General features: G+C 35.7%; 1 protein-coding gene across 1 annotated transcript in view; it reads right to left on the bottom strand.

Moving 5' to 3' along the window:
* The window catches only part of LOC148955306 (uncharacterized), a 162474-nt gene that overhangs the window by 71280 nt on the left and 72145 nt on the right, over nt 1-19049 (bottom strand). Inside the window, exon 4 of the mRNA XM_089101403.1 lies at nt 958-1260. Coding sequence (XP_088957529.1) covers nt 958-1260 — 303 coding nt within the window. The remainder of the gene's footprint in view (nt 1-957; nt 1261-19049) is intronic.

Below are 19049 nucleotides of genomic sequence, written 5' to 3'. Positions count from 1 at the left end.
AACAATTAAGTTATTTCGAATAAAAGTAAAGACATAAAACTTAAACCTAACAGAAACAATCCTATATATAACGCCCGAAGAGAACTGGAGGCCTGTATATTTTGGCCCAGCGAGTGCTTAGATGCTATCGAATTAAAATTATATCCAGGCAATCGATCTTAGAGCTATTGAAAGGTTATCTACGTAGCCTTCAAGTTTCAGAGGGCCGTCATTCTGTGCCGATACGCATTCGTTCCAGAGTGGCCAGATGGAGCGCATGTCCGCCACTTTGGCACTTTTTTGAGGCGTTTGCGCATTAATTTTTCCAAATCGGCTCAATTTTTACTAAGAAAAATGGAGCTTTCGGCGTAATTTCACTTTTATGGTGGTGCAACTTTAATCCAAACATCTGGCAACACTAATTCGTTCTTAGACACAGATACAGTCCATACAAAATTTGAGTCGAGCTTTAAATGCTAAAGATAAAACTTCACGTAAAGAGCATGGAGTTGAGGAGGGGCATCCCTCTTATATTTAGTACAAATCATAAAATGGTTTAAAAAGCGAACAGAAATTGAATAAGAAGCTTTTGAATTAGAAGATTTTTAAAATGAAAATAAACAGCAACATTGAAACTTGAATTAAACAAAAATTATCCATTACATCAGGAGGGTGGCTGCCTCCCTTAGAACCCCTGCTCTTTGCACTGTAATTTAACTAATTCTTTTTTAAACGGTTGTTATGTTCAGTAAAAAACTATTCAGTCAGTAATTGCAACAAACTTGCACTTAACATTAGATTATTCGAAGGGAATATACTGAACCCGTTATAAACCGAGATAAAAAGAGTTATACTTTTGTTACATTGTTTTGGTGTTACAATATTTATTTCTGAAGCATTGAGATCAAGAGCCAAATTTTATTGTTAGACGTTCTAATATTCGAAGAAGGAGTAAGAAAATTAACTAATTTTTTTTACCTGAATAGTGTTGACGTTTCCACCAGTTGCTTTGACGGTTTTCAAAATGTCATCAAACCCTGAACCGACGCCACCAAACCGTATCTGCGGTATCTTTTCCAGGTTTGAACCGCTTTTAACCGTCTGTTCATAACTATGAATGTTTCTAGTAGCATTTCCAGTTGATTGATTACTGAAACTCATAGGTTCTCTGGATGGAATTGTTTGCTGAGCTGGCTCGGCAAACCCACTCATACTCCATTCCTTATATGTTCTTGTCTCGGTTTTAATTCCCGAAGGCGTTGACGTTAACAGTGGAATTTCCTGTAATAAATTGTAGATATTTTAAAGAATTATAGACAATGCCTGCATAACATCTTTTGTAACATTTCTGAAAGTCATCAATACGGTACTCCTAACATAGTTATGATTCAAAGACCAAGGAAAGCATCGACTCGGTCTGGCCTCTCGCTCAGACACCAGCTTCCATTAACGTGGGAAAGACTACCAGGTGAAATTCCAGACCAGACAGTTAGACTCGATTTCCGTAGGCTGCTAAGGGGACATTGTGTTGGTTGTCATGATTTTGATTAATGTGTTTTTTTTACCTCAAGCAGTGCCAAACAGTATGAGGATTGGTAATAATTATTAATGGTACCCGTCGGGGAATTTAGTGAGCAAGAGATGTCTCGTTTTTTTTTTTATTTTATTTTTATTTAAAAGAGGTGAGGATGTTAAGTTGAAAAGAGATAGTGCCTGACAAGCCTGGAAAACCAGGCTTCTGGAAGTTTGTAAATATTTATGTAAGTAAAGTGATTTCTCTATAAAAAAAAAAATGGAAATATTACACACGGATCTGTCAATTGACACTAAAAGGTGCGTATATTTCTGGTTTATCTCAGGGGCATCAATGGCCATTTTTTGACATTTTCATTTTGAAAAACAAATGCCTCTCTCCCTTATATTATGAAATTATTTTTTTTGTGTCTTTACGAAAATTCAAAAAAAAGAATCTTCAAAAAATCAAAAATCTTTGCTGGTCTTACATTTTCGTGAACTGGTGCCCATAGTTTAGCTACAGGCTAAAGCTACCAGGAAATAAAAATTTAGATCAAAAGATGAACATGGGGATGATTAATATCAGTCGAACTAATAGAATTCAAGACACCAAGTATCCCGAAAACAAAACCATGGAAACTTGCCTGAATACTGTTGTAAATTTTGGAAACATAAGACCAAAATAATTCTTACTTTATATAACCGCTGCGCCCATTAGATTTAGCCAGTCACTAAACTTAGTGTCCATTAATCAATTTCATTGTAGAGATTGCATACAGTCAATAGGTTTTGCTAAAAAAAATGACGGATTTTATGAGTAGTTTGGTAAGTAAACCATGTTTTGTGCCATAGCTGCGGATCGAATTTTTCAGGAAAAGTTTTTTTACCTGGGGAGTTTTTTTTGGTCCTGTGCTAAAATCTAGGACACATACGAGAAATGATAATACTAACATCACATAAGAACCTGTTAGTCTGTAATGACAAGCGATTGAATGAGCATGGATGCTAAAATTACAATTTGGGATTTGCTAAGGACAGAAAAAGAGGCAGTTAATGTATTCCAGAATAAGGGGTTGTTGTCCTTAAACTATTATATTTTTATCCTATCTTGTTTTATTTAATTAGAATTCACTTCTCGCGTTATTCAGCGTGTTCTGTATTTAACATATACTATGCTTACCCCCCCCCCCCTAATGTGCAAATATATAGCCCAAATTTGTTCATAAACTATTACATTTTCATCCTATTTTGTTTTATTGCATTAGCATTAACCAAACTTCACTTCTCGCATGTGTGCTGGATTTTAACGCAGTATCTGTAACTGCTACTACTGCTAACAACAACTCACTTCAGCATCAAGCCGTTTGAGGCCAACACGGCTTTACATGCTCCTTCTCTACCCCCAATCTATTCAAAGCTTCACTCCTCGTCCTACTTATGAAGTTTTGGTTTTCTTCATATCCTTCCTTATGACCTCTTCCTAGTCCATTGGGGGGGGGGGGGTGACTGTCGCTTGGCTTCAGATGGATGGCCAAAAAGCATAATATGTGGCAATTTGTCATCCTGCAACTGGCAATCTGGGTGAATTATGAAATAACTTCGAATTTTGTGTTGGGGGGAATGGGCCAGAATATTTTTTCCGCATTCCTAACAAAAGAGCACACACTACGGTTTTTTTCTTTTGGCTATTATAACACAAAAGGCATAATATTTAATGAGTGGTTTTGTGGGTACGGGATTGCCTAGCACTTTATTAATGCACAGCTTTTTAAAAATATTTTCCTTACAACACTGAATCAATAATTTATTTTTCCAACTTAGATTGAATTTCATAAATCTCATTTTTGATTAGATATATGTTTTTTAACGTTGAAGCTAATGTTGATTCGGCTAAAAATTTCCAGCAGGCTTTAAGAGTAGTGAGGCATTATAAGATTTGACGACAGGTAGCATAATACGTCTAAACACTATATTATGGTCCTATAAAGCGACAAAACACGCTATATTATGGACCTATAATGGGAACATGCAAGGCCGTATCCCGGGGGGGGGGGGGTTACCCTGTTTGAACCCCCCCCCCCCCCAAACTTTTTGACCGAGTCGAAAATAAGTGGAAAAGTAGTAAAACCTAGGTAAAAATTAGTAAAATTAGTCGAAAACTGAGTCAAAAATTAATAAAAACCCCCCGAAAAAGTCAAAAATTAGTAACCCCCCCCCCGAAAAAAAATCCTGGATCCGCCCTTGGGAACATGACTTGTCAGACAGGTTTTTCTAGGGTTAATACCCAAAACTAAAGAGATTTCCTTGGTATAACGTGTTCGAAAGTTTAATGGACTTCCTGTAAAAATAATAGTTTCAGCCGAAGGGTAAAATAATCATGTTTTTTCTATAAAATGTAGATGAACAACTCTTTCTGCATCAGTTTGAAAAAACAAGCCGAATAGATCACCTTTCTTGATAAATTTATTCGTATTCAAATGGATAGCAGCAAGAGAATTTTGGTATGTGAATATTTTTTTTATTCTTGTTTTATATAAAAAACGACTTTTTAAATATAGCTAGCTTTGTAACAGCCTTTCAGGTATAAGGCAATTTGGGTGAAACGCTTCTTAAGTGGCTTGCAAAAATATCGTATATTTGAGACTTAAAATTGATTTTAAGAAACGAGCAATATGTGTCCTTTAAATATGCAGAATATCTTTAATGTGTGGGGTGGGGGCTTTGGTATTGAGGGGGGGGAGGGAGAGGATTATTAATATTCTTAATAAAAATCTGATGGAACTAATACGCAAAATTGTGTTATTTTTTATGCATATCGCATTTAAAATATAGATAGGTTAGGGTCCTCCTTGGACTAGCAAAATTCTTTCTTTTTATATGATTTACAAGCTTGACCAAATGGAATTTAACCCCATAAGTTTTAAATCGTATCTTATATAACTGAAAAAACGAATTTTTTTGTATTTTATCATGTTTCGTGAGAGATTATCTCACAAATTGGGTTATATTTTTTTTAATGTTACATCGTATTCGTGTTATTAACTGAAAGCTTAGACTTCTCCTTCTTCGTGTTAGGGGGTCATGTTTCCTTTTCTACGAGTTTAAGCAGATTTGAAATTATGAACGAAATAATTTATCCCCATACGTTTTAATTGTGTTTTTTCCTAGTTGACAAAGCATTCATTTTTTCCTTTATCCTGCATGATGAGAAAGTCATTATCTAACCCTATCTGTGGGACTTACCTGGCGAAAAAACTGAAAATTAATTTTTATTCAAGGAAATTGATGCTCAATGTCATCCCGAGCAAAAACGACCGAAAGTCGATGCCACATCTAGCATGCTTGATGTGGACCTAATTCCATCAATGAACATGGTCAGGAGGACTGTAATCATGTACGCACCGCCATCTCATAGCCCGGACATTTCTGACGATTTACCTACAATTCCTGACGTAAGTACCTTTATCAGATATTTATGTATATTAGGTTATGGAGTAATTGCGGCAGGGGGAAAGAGGAGGGGTAGAGGGTGCCAAAAACCCTATTTCTATTCTACATAAATGAAAGTTGTTAATAACCCCTATTTTTTATTCAAGTTTATAATGCACTTACAATTTCGTAACGAAAACAGATCACGGATGGTAAATTAGCGAAAACCTAATGGGTTATATAATTCTTGTTACATCTTATGTTATAGCATTCATCTATTCTTATTTTTAGTCTTAATAACTTTAAATCAGCTACTTGTGTATATTAAGTCATGGTATAGTTGTAGAAAAAAGAGGCGTTGGAGGGAGTGTGGGGGCGGGAAAAACAATATTTCTATTCTACATAAATGAAAATCGTTAATAACCCCTATTTTTTATTCAAGTTTATGGGGCACATACAATTTCGCAATGAAAATAGATCACGGATGATAAAATAGCAATACCCTAATGGATTAGATACTTCTTGTTACATTTTATGTTATAGCATTCGTCTATTCTTATTTTTACTCTTAATAATAATAAATCAGGTACTTGTGTATATTAAGTCATGGTGTACTTGTAGAAAAAAGAGGTGTTGGAGGGAGTGTGGGGGCAGAAAAAACCTTATTTCTATTTTACATAAATGAATATCGTTAATAACCCCTATTTTTTATTCAAGTTTATAATGCACTTACAATTTTGCAAGGAAAATAGATCACAGATGGTAAATTAGCGACAACCTAATGGGTTATATACTTCTTGTTACATCTTATGTTATAGCATTCGTCTATTCTTATTTTTACTCTTAATAACTTTAAATCAGCTACTTGTGTATATTAAGTCATGGTGTACTTGTAGAAAAAATAGGCGTTGGAGGGAGTGTGGGGGGCCGAAAAACCCTATTTCTATTCTACATAAATGAAAATTTTTAATAACCCCTATTTTTTATTCAAGTTTATAATGCACATACAATTTCGCAATGAAAATAGATCACGGATGACAATTAGCGAGAACCTAACGGGTTAGATACTTCTTGTTACATTTTATGTTATAGCATTCGTCTATTCTTATTTTTACTCTTAATAATTTTAAATCAGCTAGTTGTGTGTGTATTAACTCATGGGCTAATTGTTGAAGAAGAGGGATGGAGGGAGACAAAAAAAATCCCTTTATATTTTACATAAGTGACCATATAGCTTACTAAAAATTTATTTTTTGACTTTATAAAATAGTGGATATTTCACAGGGAGAATAAATACTGTTTTTGTAGATTAACGCTGTTGAACTATCGCCTTTACCGTCAGCTCAAGGAACATTTATTTTCAATGAGTTTATACCGTTATTAACACCACCAGTTGATTTTCAGGATAGTGCAGTAGTTGATATTGATTTAGAATGGCAAAGAGACTTCTTAAATGATTGTTTTGGGGATGTAGCTAGCCTAGAGGACTTAACTTGTGACATAGACATGAATGAGGACAAGGAATGGACAAATAGGTTTATAAACGAATATTTGGGTGATATCCCCCCAAGAGCATCTAAACCGGGTTTGCATACTACTTCTATTGAAAATGTTAATATACATAATCAAATAGTGTCACAAGACAATGCTGGGTGGCTTGATCAGCTATCTCAAACACGTTAGAAGGTATCCTTAGCGAATTGGGGGATTTCACGCCGATCCCGACCTTCACTATTGCAATTGAACAGACTGGTGGTGGTGCTATTAAATCGGGAGATTTTATGGCAGCCCCCCACCCCCCTATTGAGATTGACCAGAGTAGTAGTGGTGACAGTGAAACATTAGCGTCAACAGTAAATACACTAAAAGATTTTTTATTGTCTAACTCTGCCATGCACCATACTAATGTCTACACGGCCACTTTCGGTGACTCCTTTAATTCTTTAATGTCAGGGGGTATAGTAACAGACCCCCTGGGTATTACTCATTCCTACGTTAACAAGATTCGAGCCCTTCTTGAACAATAGATGAGGGTGTGGAGAGGGAGGGACAGTTTAAAAGCGTCAATAGCACTAAGAATGCATTATTTAAGTGAAAATGCGAGTGAACTTTATTCAATCTATTTGTGTGAAGAGATGATGCAATTCAGCCGCATTTGGAAAATTATGAGGTTTTTTTGGATTGGGTCAACAGCATCGTAAACTAAACTGGATAATTATAATGAGGGGGGTAGTGAGTCAGTTGTTTTATTCATAGAACATTTTAACGTTAATATTTGTAGATTAAAAAAAATTATTCTAAGAGGTGGTTGGGAGGGGAGGGTTCTATAGTCTTAAATTATCATTCACATTTAGAGGGTTGAAGAGGTATACAACGGATCTTTTTCGACGCGAGGATACAGTGTTTCAAGTATGCATTTTTGATTGCGACCTTTCGACCCCTGCGTGATAATGCTTCTAAGAAAAAGTTGGACAAATTGGCAGCGAATTGGGATGGGTCAAAGTTTCCTAAAGTAGATTTCAATTGTTTAAATGGTCAATTTCCCATAACACTAAAAGGGATAGATATTTTTGAGCGGGCTAATGAACATTTGAAGATTGGTGTTACGGTGTTACAGTAGAAACAGAATTTGAGGAGGGTCAGCGCTCTGATAAAAAAGGTGTATTATTTCCAGTGAGGCTCCGTCTATTGAATCAGTAAAACATTGGGTCTGGTTACTATACACGTCTCCTTCAGAGCCTGATTCACTTGGACATTTTAATCTAATTACAGATATTAGCAGGGTTTTGGGTAAGGTTAAAAAGGGGTGTGTATGCTACTATTGTCCAAAATGCCTGTCCAGAGTTCGTAGTGATTTAAAGCTAAAGCATCACATAAAACATCGTATACGTCATGGATACCAGGCCGTGGAAATGGTTAGCGGAGATAGAGCGATCTTGCGTTTTAAAAATTTCCAAAACTCGCTCAAGTAAAGCAACAAGATCGTTTTGGACTGCAAAGGCATACTTAGAGACGTGAACAAATCATCAAGTCTTAATTGTTTTAAGACATATCAAGCCATAAGGGTCTTTTACGCTCACCCTCAAAGCGACTTTAGTAACATTATGTAAGTGATTGATGTAGTTGAGTCATTGGTGGGGGTGGACTGCAAGCGCACGGCATTGACCAGTCTTATTAAAACAGCAAACGGCGCAATTTAGCGCCTACGCTAAACACACTATCCTATGGTTCTATCACCAGATGACAGATTAGTCATTAAAAATGGTAAAATATGTTGGGTTTGTAAGCGAAAATTTGATGATGCTACTGGGGGAAAGGGGAAGGTGATCGATAATGATCATTTATGGCAGGAAATTTCACCGGGAGGGAGTAACTTTAGAGGGGTTGCACATAGATCGTGCAATATAAACGTTAGTCAGCAATATTTTGTACCGGTTTTTACACACAATTCCAATTACGATTTAAAGTTTACTTTATCGGCGTTGGCCCGCATGGCCAAGGGGGAAGTTGTAGATAACGCATGGGTAGATGGTTAATCATCAGAGAGGCTGCTGCTGCTAGAATTCCTGTGGAAAACAGTTGACAAGGGTAACACGTAACTGAATAAAAAGTAGTAACACGTGCCATTTTTTAGACTCATTCAATTTCTTCACCGAGTCTTTAATTCAATTGATTCAGGTACAGAAAAGCAACAATTTTGACAGCTTCTCTCTCCTTAAACAGCGATTCCCCGATGATGAAATGTATGATATATTAATGTGTAAGGGCATATACGCATATGATTACTACAACTCTACCACGAGGTTAGATGAGGTGTCATTAACGCCTCTCGAAGCATTTTACAATTCCCTTACGGACAGTCAATGCACCACTGGCGACTATGAATTTGCCAAAAGGGTTTGGGCAAAGGGAAGGTGTAAAAATGAACGGGTTTACTTTAAACTACACTTGGCCAATGCTATACTAACTCTTCTTGACATTGTATTCAAAAAACGGATAAAATCTAGGAGGAATTCGGGTTGGATCTAGGGTATTATTTTTCCACTCCTCATCTTGTGATGGACTTCATTCTTAAAATCAGCAAAGAAAAAATTGGTCTGATCACCGACGTGGATCTGCATCTATTTGTAGAGAGATCAATGAGGGGAGAGTATGTTTTTCACGGGGATCGTATCAAGAAAACTGATCCGACCGGAAAGCACACCGATGAAAAATTTGCATCAGTTTTTTTTATCTTAATTCCCTTTATCCGTCGGCGATGTCTCACTACTGTTTGCCGTGTGGCAATCACAAATGGCTTAACGATCCATCTGCTTCAAATTTCCAAAAAGTTGCTACCGTTGAGGAGAATGGGGCGCAAGGATGGTTTTTTTTTTAAATTGACGGTGAAATACCCATGAAAATCCATGACTCGGTAAAACACTTTGTTTTCCCGTGCATAAATAGACCGGTGTGTAAGGACTTTGAGTCCCTACAATTTACCTTTAGTAGAGGATGGGAGTATGCACTGGGTGCCTTCAAAGAAAAACTTATTGCTGACCTTAACCCGAAACAGAATATTGTTGTTCATAATGCGCTATTGCGGTGGATGGTGTCCAATGGTTTCAAAGTCACATAGATAAATAGAGCCCACCAATTTGAACAAAAGCCTTACAGGAAAACGTTTATTGACACCTTTGTCAGTAAACGTTCACAAGCGAAAACGAAGGTTGAAAAGGAAATCTTTAAACTCATTTCGAACTCAGCCTTCGGTAAAATGTGCGAAAACTTACGAAACAGAAGTCGCTGTAATACTGTAACAAATCCGAAAGATTGTGCTCGAATCATGGCCTACCCAAACGTCAGATATTTCACAATCATAGACTATAATATGGTGCTCCTACATCGCAAGAAAAGAAACGTTGTTTTAATTAAAAATATTGCAGGAGAGAGTGCAATAACGGAAATTTCAAAAAAAACTCAGGTTGTCATTTTATTATAATGTATGCAAGGTACAAGGCCGATTGAGGGACAAGTTCAAGTGTACTAGGGAGAAACAGATTCACTCCTGTTAAAAGTTAAAACTGAAAATTTGTTGAATGATTTGGAACATGGAGAGTACATTAGCTCTCGGATGGACTACATCAACTGGAATAAATCCCTCTATCCAGACCTAGTGAAACGCCAGGCCCCAAATACATTGGTAATGCTAAAATCTGGAACGGGAAGCGATCTGATATCCAGTGGTGTGTTTCCTGGGCCGAAGGTATACTGTGTGGAAACGCACAACAAGGATATCAAAGAAGTTAGCAAGGGGGTGCCTACAAACTTTGTAAAAGATAATTTCAATATGAGTGTTTATAGAAACTGTGTGGAACGTATTTTAGTCCCAAGGGCGAAAGTCAGGGCGATTCGCTCTTTATAATTTAAAAACTACACAGTTAGAGTTGAGAAAAAGCCACGTCGGCCATATAAGACAAGGTTTATGTACTTGAGGATGGTGTGAGGGTACTTCCAAATGGACACTATATGATTTCAGATCAAGTTGAATGTATAGATTACGCAAAACAACTCGGTCTGCATAAATTAACTTAAATTCATTCATGATACAAGGTGGGTGGGTGGTTTTGAGGAAACATATTTTTTTATCAAAACTTATAAATTTTCAATGTGTGTTTATGCAAGGTAGTCATTTTTTCATAATTTAATGTTCCCGGCCCGGTCACCGGCCCACCGCAGCTGGCCCCATGTGCTTTCCGGTTCGGCCTTCGGCCGCCATAGTGGGCACCCCTGGGGTGGGGAGTGGGGGGACCTCATTTTAAATTAAAAATGATGTTTATTAAATGTGTTGTTTTTTTTGGTAAATAAAATAAACAAAAAATGTGATATTATTTTAAGTGTGTTTATTGTTTAATAAAAAAGTTTTTTTTTTCCTAGTGGCTATTTCAAATAAATGTTGTAATTTTTTGTAAATAAATAAAGAAAAAACTGATTATTATAAGTTTATTTACTGTTTAATAAAATTTTTTTTTTCATAGTGCCTATTTCAAATAAATGTTTTTGTTTTTTGTTATAAATAACAAAAATTTTGATTATGTGTATTCTTTGTTTAATAAGAAGTGCTTTTTTCTAATTGCATTATTATTATTTGTAAAGGGCTGCTTTTATGTTAAAAAATAAAAGAAAATATGATTCTTTATTGGTTTTGTTCTTCTTCTTATTATTCTTGAACGGAGTAGTAGTAATAGGGAAATTACTTAGTCATTAGACATCTATAGTTTACAGTTAGTTGTAGGTGAGCTGTTGATGCGAACAGCAATATGCATCAATTTAAAAAGCCATTCAGATCGTTTCTGTGTGGCCCATCAATGTCAGACAAAACGACACTCTTAACTAAAAAAATTAATAATTGTGATAAAATGTTTATGGAAAAGCCAAAAAAATCTACCATTGCTACAGTGTTTGGTAGGAGTCATACGATAAAATAAAAGCTATTGCTACATCGGCGAAGAAGTTACAATTCATACAGGGGCTTGATGTTTTCTACATTATTGAACCAAACTCTTGGCTGATTATTGACGATTTAGCTGAATCCATTGAAAAATGGTTCCAGAAAATGCTACAATTGTTTACTGTTCGCTCACATCATGAACAGATTTCCGTTACTCTAGTTCTACATAATCTCCTTCATCAGAGCAAGTGTATGCGAACACTTGCTTTGAACTGTACCTACTATATCATCTAGAGAGTTGTTTGTGATTCTAGCTTGCTAATAACTCTCAATAAACAAATATATCCCGGTGCTCCAAAATTTCTACTTTCAGCGTACAATCAGGCAACTAATAAACCCTACGGCTACATTCTATTGGATCTTAATCAAAATATACCTGAAGATTTACGTGTCGTCGCAGATATTTTTGACAATGAAATTACAGTATATCATCCCGTGAACAGTAAAAAAGGCTATTAGTTGCCATCATGACACTGAAGAAACTACACGAAAATGTACATTTATTTTCCGTTCTAAGAACTTCAAAGCCTCCACTTGGGAAAGCCATATTCAAACTTGGCATTGACAATGGTTTCGTTAATCTAATATCTAAACTTTGGATAAATTTAACCGAGGGCAATGTTCAACTGCCAGAAATAATTAAGCAACAGGCAAAGCGACATCGTTCCATTGTACGTGCCTTGGCTCGTAAAAAGAAAGGAAAACATTTTAAAAGGAAACGTCTTCTTCAGGACGGTGGTAGATTTTTTACACTTTTACTGCCACGAATTTCAAGATTTATAAACAGTTTTCTCTAGATGGCTAATCCCTTTAAGGTTTCTCCAATAGAATTCGCTCTTTCACCGGGGTAACACTTTGAGGACAATCTGAGTAAATTCATTAACAATGAGAATATTGACGATCATAAAAAAACTACTTTTACTTCAAGATGCACTTCACCAAGTGGACAAACATAAGCCCTATCCCATTCCCATTGCACTTAATGCAAGCAAATCTCTTAACTCTAGATGAGATTCAAAAGCGTGGCAATACACCATACAAGTGCACTCTACTTGCAATCAGTGTTTTAGTCACTATACGTATGCCATCCCATTGCAGACAAAGGGAGGTGTTGAATCTGCTCAGGCTAAAGAAAGCATTCTTGGACAAGAGTGGTATGAAAAAATTTAAAGGGATCAGGGTAGTGAATTTGTTAATCCACATGTCGAAAAATTACTAATGAAATATAATACAATGTTTTATTATAGTCACAGTCCTATAAAGGCTGCAGTGGCCGAACGATTGATAAGAACTATTCGACTTTTAATTTCAAGATACTGTACATTGAAAAATACACCTGCTTTTATTCATGGTTTAGATAAAATCATGTTGATTTATAATCAACGACCCCATCGATCATTGTCTGACTCAACCCCAACGGAAAATCATCGTTCTGAAAATGATACATTTGATACTTTTCTTTAAAAATATTCCAATGATATTTTTGAGAAGAAAATTTCAATGTTGGTGATACTCTTCGAATTAATGTAACAACTAATGTTTTTGAAAAGGGCAATTAAGTGGTAAAAATCCTAGACACCAAACCCATAACTTATCGTCTACGAGATATCAAAGATGAAGAGATTCTTGGTGGCTTTTATGACTATGAACTGCAAAGTTAAAAATAATGGTGAAATTTATCAAATTGAATAGATATTAAAGAGCCACACTCACAGGGGCAAGAAACAGTTATTTGTTCGTTGGCTAGGATACAACTCTGATTCTGACTCTTGGATCGGTATTGAAGACATTAGCAACACCCAATGATTTTTATGTAACATTTATGTCCAATGTCTCCGACCCTCTCTACAATGATTTGAATAAAACAAGTGATTTTTGGAAAAAACTCTCCATCATCCCCCTCCATCAAATTCGATGACGGAAAGTATGAAGTTGTTCTTGTCGATTGTATTCTCGAAAATACGTGATATACTGAGAAAGGATCGTGTGTATGAGATAAAAGTTATACCATTCGATTGGTCACTCTTTGTAGAGTATGAATGGGTTGAAGCACTTAAATCTAGTGAATATCCACATGTCACATTGAAATATAAAGAATATGGTACTATGGTTGTGTCGTACAATCAGTAGAAAAATCTCATATCGTAGGAATGGTTCATTCCATTTTAATTATTCAATGGAACACGGTAGGATTTACATTAGCTCACCTGATGAAACTGAAATGATTTATCTCAATGATAATCTGAGAGATGTTCTTGGCTTTATACAGAACTTGGTCAGTGGTAAAAACGCTGGAACTGTTAGCGGGATGAATTATGTTATTTTTGCTCATATAAAGTTAGAACTAGCTCCATCGAATTTCATTTTGAGAAAAACACTTGCTGCAGCACCTGATGCAAATGTCATTCTCACTTCAGCAATTCTTCATGTTCGAAAACCACAGGTTATGAGCTCTATTGCATTGGCAGTGGAAAAGCTGAGAGCCAACAGTAACAATATTAAACTTCTTGTCCCCCAACCGATCACCAATCAACGTCACACCAATCAATTAGTTGCCTCCTTCTTAACAAATAGATCGCAAGTTGTCAAATACCAAAATCATTATTCAAATCCTCTCCCTGTCCACAACGGCATACCCCAAGGTACTCTCCTAGGTCCCCTCCTTTTTTCAGTAATGATCAACAGCCTCGCAAAGGAATTCCCTGACGGATGGAAATTTGTTGATGACCTAACGGTTGTTGAAACTTGCTTCAGAAATTTAATAAGTATCCTCAAGGAAATTGGAGACGAGGCCTTAGACTTAGACATGACAGTAAACCCCTCTAAGTCCATGATAATGCCCATTTGTTTCCTCAAATCCTCGCCCTATTTTCTTAATCATATCCCTCCTGAAATTTATGTGCCCTCATTTAAACTACTTGGCGTCAAAATTTCTTCAAATTTGAAGTGGGATATCCACGTTAAAGATATCATCCATAGAGCTGATGTGTCTATCGCCCTCCTTAAGCTCCTAAATAAATTCAGCGTCCCCCCTTCCCACTCCTTAAGAATTTACACGTCTTTTGTCCGCCCGCATCTAGAATATGCTTGTCCAGTTTGGCACCCTGGTATCTCTCGCGAAGAATCGAAAAAAATCGAATCAATTCAAAAAAGGGCCTTGCGAATAATGTTCAAAGAAGGCAGGGTGCCATACTCTCTGCTTCTAAAAAAGCTAGTCTGAAAACCCTGGAGCGAAGGAGGGTTTCTTAGTGCCTCCGTTTTGCAAAAAATGCCATAACAAACCCTCGGACGGCAAGTATTTTTCCCAAACGTCACTCCCCATCCAGATTACGGCCGCCTCAAGCTGTTTCAGAGCCCATCCCTGCTTTGTACCCCATTCGCCGCGTTACTTCCAGATACGAAAGAACTTTTATCCCCTTCATTACAGAAAAATGAATAAAATGTCTCAATCGTTTCTTGTTTCCCCTCTTTTTTGTTTCTTAGCTGATGGTACTGCCCAGTTTCTTGCACTCTTTTGCTTCCCCCCCTTCTTGACCAGTTTTTATTGTTTTTAACTCTGTTATTGATTTACTGTAGTTGAATTGTTTACACTTTCTTAGTATCCCTTTTAATTTAAATGCATTTATGTCTCGCTCTAAGTTTATTTTGACCAGTTTTTACCAGTTTTTAATGAATTTATATCTTGCTCTAAGTTTATTTTGACCAATTTTTATTTTTTTAATTTTTTAATTGACTTTTTACAGTTTTAATTATTGACTTTTAAATGATGTTCATTATGGTTTTCTCTATTTCGTTGTTTTTCTTTGCATTTTTAGTGTAACCCTTTATATTGTCGACTCCAAAGTCCGAATTCCGCCCTTTGCGGGCTTCTGATAGCGATTTTTTTAAAATAAATTTTTCATCTCATCAACGCAGTTATACCGATTTATGATTTATCAATCGGGAAATCCCATCAAAACTCGCTTTGGCCTTTGTGAAGAGTTCTAGTGCCGTTGGACCCTGGACTGAATTTCCCCATGATTTTAATTTTTGTGGTCTATCCAGCCTTGTGTACAAAGTGAATGGAATTCCACTGTACACTCTATCATTTGATAAAAAAATCCTACAGAACTCTGTATGAGTCGACCATGCAATCCCTAGATCATAACTCAGAACTATTTGAAAATGGAATAACTGATTCAGTGTTTTCAAAAAATCATGGTGTAATTGTTTGGACTTGTCTGGCACTCAGGATATAAGCATAGTACAAATGGGAAATGTACGTTTAGAGTGCAAATTTGCCGATGCTTTGACTGAAACTATCACATTAATATCACTGAGTCAATTTGAAACCTATTGGGAAATCACAAACGACGCCAGTGTTCTACTAGACCTTGCACCGTGAACACAAACCAAATAATCAGCGTATTTAGTATGGATTATACCATGTCCCAATATAAGTCCTATTGTATACCATCGGACTTCATTGAAAAAAAATTCCAAGTGCTAACAACGTCCTAATCATTATTAATAGCAGTCCATCGAGTTTGAAGAAAGGTCATTGGCTATGCATCTTTCAAACAGCGAAGAATATCAAATTTTTTGATCCTCTTGACCTATCATATAAATTCTACAGTCCAATCATCAACAACTTTATTGAGAGTAGTGGGGAAACTATTATTCAAAATCAGAGGAGAGTACAGGATTTAACGAATAAGACATGTGGCTTTCATGCATTGCTCTTTTTCATGTTCAGGTGTCGTGGCTATACCTACAAGCAATTTCTCAACATTTACGTTGACTTTCCTCGACTGAACGACTTCCTAGTGGAAAATATTCTTTCAAGCGTGTTTACTATTGATTTTAGTGCCTACGAATAAAATGTTCTAAAAATGTATGTAAAATCGTTTATTAATTAAAAATAAGGTATATACATGATAAAAAACGACTTTTTTACTCTTCAGATTTCTTCTTCTACTAAGAACAACTAATGCGGGTAGATCATCTGAATTCACTGTATACTGATCCTGATGTGCTGCAATGTCAGGGTCACATTTTCTACAGTATAATGTAACTTCACTCTTATCATGTCTCTTTGTATAATCATTGATACTATTTTCATTCATTTTGTAAAATTCGCGTGTTTCAATTTGCCTATTTGAAGCAATGTCACATACAGTGTCCTCAAGTGGTGAATCACATTCTGTAACAGCCAAATAAAAATCAGTAGGCTTATAATAATAGTAAGCATTGTCTTCACAACGATGACGTAGAAATCAAATTCTTTTGTTATTCCAACAATGGAATCGTAGACCTGGTTCCTCCTCCCAAAACAATTTAAAGCCACGCCGATACCAGTCTTTTAGCAATAAACTAAAATCACGTTTAAGATTCTTTCCAATCATACCCGGATCTGTTTTCTCCCACTGATTAAATTTATCGTAGTTACAATTAAAGCATAGGTGTCCTCTCGGGTGAGAGTCATACATCTCTTCAAAATATGAATTACAACCTTTAATTTGTACAGTATGTCCTCTATTCAATTTATAGAGATTGCATAATCTACACTTTTCATCATACTCATCAATCATTGTACAATTCTCACATGATGAAAATTGTACAATGTGAAAATTGTCCTGTACATACTGTCCACTACTGTACAATATGTACAGTAGTGGACACATGTCCACTATGCTGCCCAGTGTATACATGCATAGTGGACATGCATGGAACATTTTTTCATGTGTTGACACTGTCACCGCCATAAGCATCAAATTGAGTGGGAGAGAGAGAGGATTAAATCCTCTTTGAATAACATCTTTGTCGTGAAAAAAATCATAGTCTTAAATTTCTAAGCTAGTGTGTTCAAAAGCAAATCCACAATATTATTTTGTATTGCGTGATTAATATGTCAATAAATTGAGTAAATGACTTTGGACCACGGCGGAAAAGCTTCATGCAAGAGTCTAATGACGGAGAATCAATTTTCATTATATCGACAAGCATTCCCTGAGAAAATATCTTCCTTTGAAGAGATAACTCAAGAAAATCATTATCTAGAATCAAACGTTTTTCCATAAACACAAGATTCCCTATAATTTTCTCTTTCTCAAATTTATCCATTTTTTAGAGTCCTAACACTCTCACAGCCAACTTCAGACTAACCAAGATTCTTTTTCTATTTTAAAAATATACACTAACCTACTATAGAAAAAATATCTTTTTTTTCAAATATCTTGAAAAAATATTTAGAAACAATTTTATTAAATATAATTACAACAATAATAATAATCACTGATACAATTTATTCTTCTCGATATATTTCACTACTTTATCTAAAGAACCTTGAAGTCTATTTATATGCACTATATTTAGTTTCGCTACAAAGCATAATTTCTCCTCCAATTTAAATTTGCTCAATGAGATCACATATCTTGCATACATATCGTCCCATTCAAGGCTTAGTCTACATCCTCTTGTAATTTTCACTGCCACGTTTGGTACATACCACTCATTTTCTATGCTACTATCTTGTCAAATAGTAGAGTACAAAAATAAACTGCTCCCTCTCTGAATTCAATTCTCTCACTAATATGAACTACAAGAAAAATCACTCCTTATGTTGGATCTGATTGCTATAGATTGCTTGCTATAGCATCATAGCTATGCTAATTGAGTCACCGTATACTAAGTACCCTCTGTATTCGTTCTCTCTGATTGGTCCAAAAAATGGGTGTTGACTCAAAAACCTGTCTGGTTGATTGGTCCCATTATAGACCCATGATAAAGCGTGTTTGGTCGCTTTCTAGGTCCATAATATAGAGTGTTTGGTCGTATTATGCAAGCTGTCGTCAAATCTTATAATGCCTCACTAATAAGGAGGAACATACCCATTAAATTAATAAGAAAAATTTATCTGGGGGAACGGTAAGGCTTTAACTTACTTTTGTAGTCTTCATTTAAAATTTTGCAACTATTAAAGCAAAATATAAATTAGCAAGTATTGCAGAGACACGCAAATTAAAGTAGCAAACTTATCATTTGTAAGTATTTCTCTGTTAGCTTAATCAAAACCAATTAGAACAATCGTCATAATATCGAGTTTCTCTGCAGTAACTAGGGCACACTTTTAAACACCAGCTACTTTCAAGGGGATTCTTTCAGCCTCCTATCCCTTCCTCTGTAGAAAACGATACTATTAGTGCTAGACAGGATAGTTTCGTTTTTCTTTCAATATTCTTGTCAAAAATTTCAATAGCAGCCCCGACCTAATTGAGCTGTTATATATTGCAGTTTTATTTACAATGCAGCAAAAGTTGTTGTGCCAAATAACAGTCATAGAAGAGATTTTTAGGTAAACTTTTAGCGATTGACCGCTTCGGTACTTACGTGTTATAGCGATCACACTTTGTTCTTGACCTGTAATGAAACCGGTTATATGTGTCCACTCAGAGATTATCAGCTTAGCCTCAGCGAAATAAACGGTAACTATGCAGGTATATTTTAATTAAACATTTAATATGTAGAGGTGGTTAGGTTAGGTATTTAATATAATGCATTCTGGGCGGCCTGCTTTCCATTATTCTCTGTGGCATTTTCCATAATTTTGTAACTAAAGTATTATATTTTCATCATATTTATGTATATTTTATTAGAA

This window comes from Artemia sp. Qi Xiang Cuo, chromosome 2 (genome assembly GCF_049724085.1).
Source record: "Artemia sp. Qi Xiang Cuo chromosome 2, ASM4972408v1, whole genome shotgun sequence".
In the NCBI taxonomy this organism is placed as follows: domain Eukaryota; kingdom Metazoa; phylum Arthropoda; class Branchiopoda; order Anostraca; family Artemiidae; genus Artemia; species Artemia sp. Qi Xiang Cuo.
This window is presented reverse-complemented; position numbering and strand designations above follow the sequence as displayed.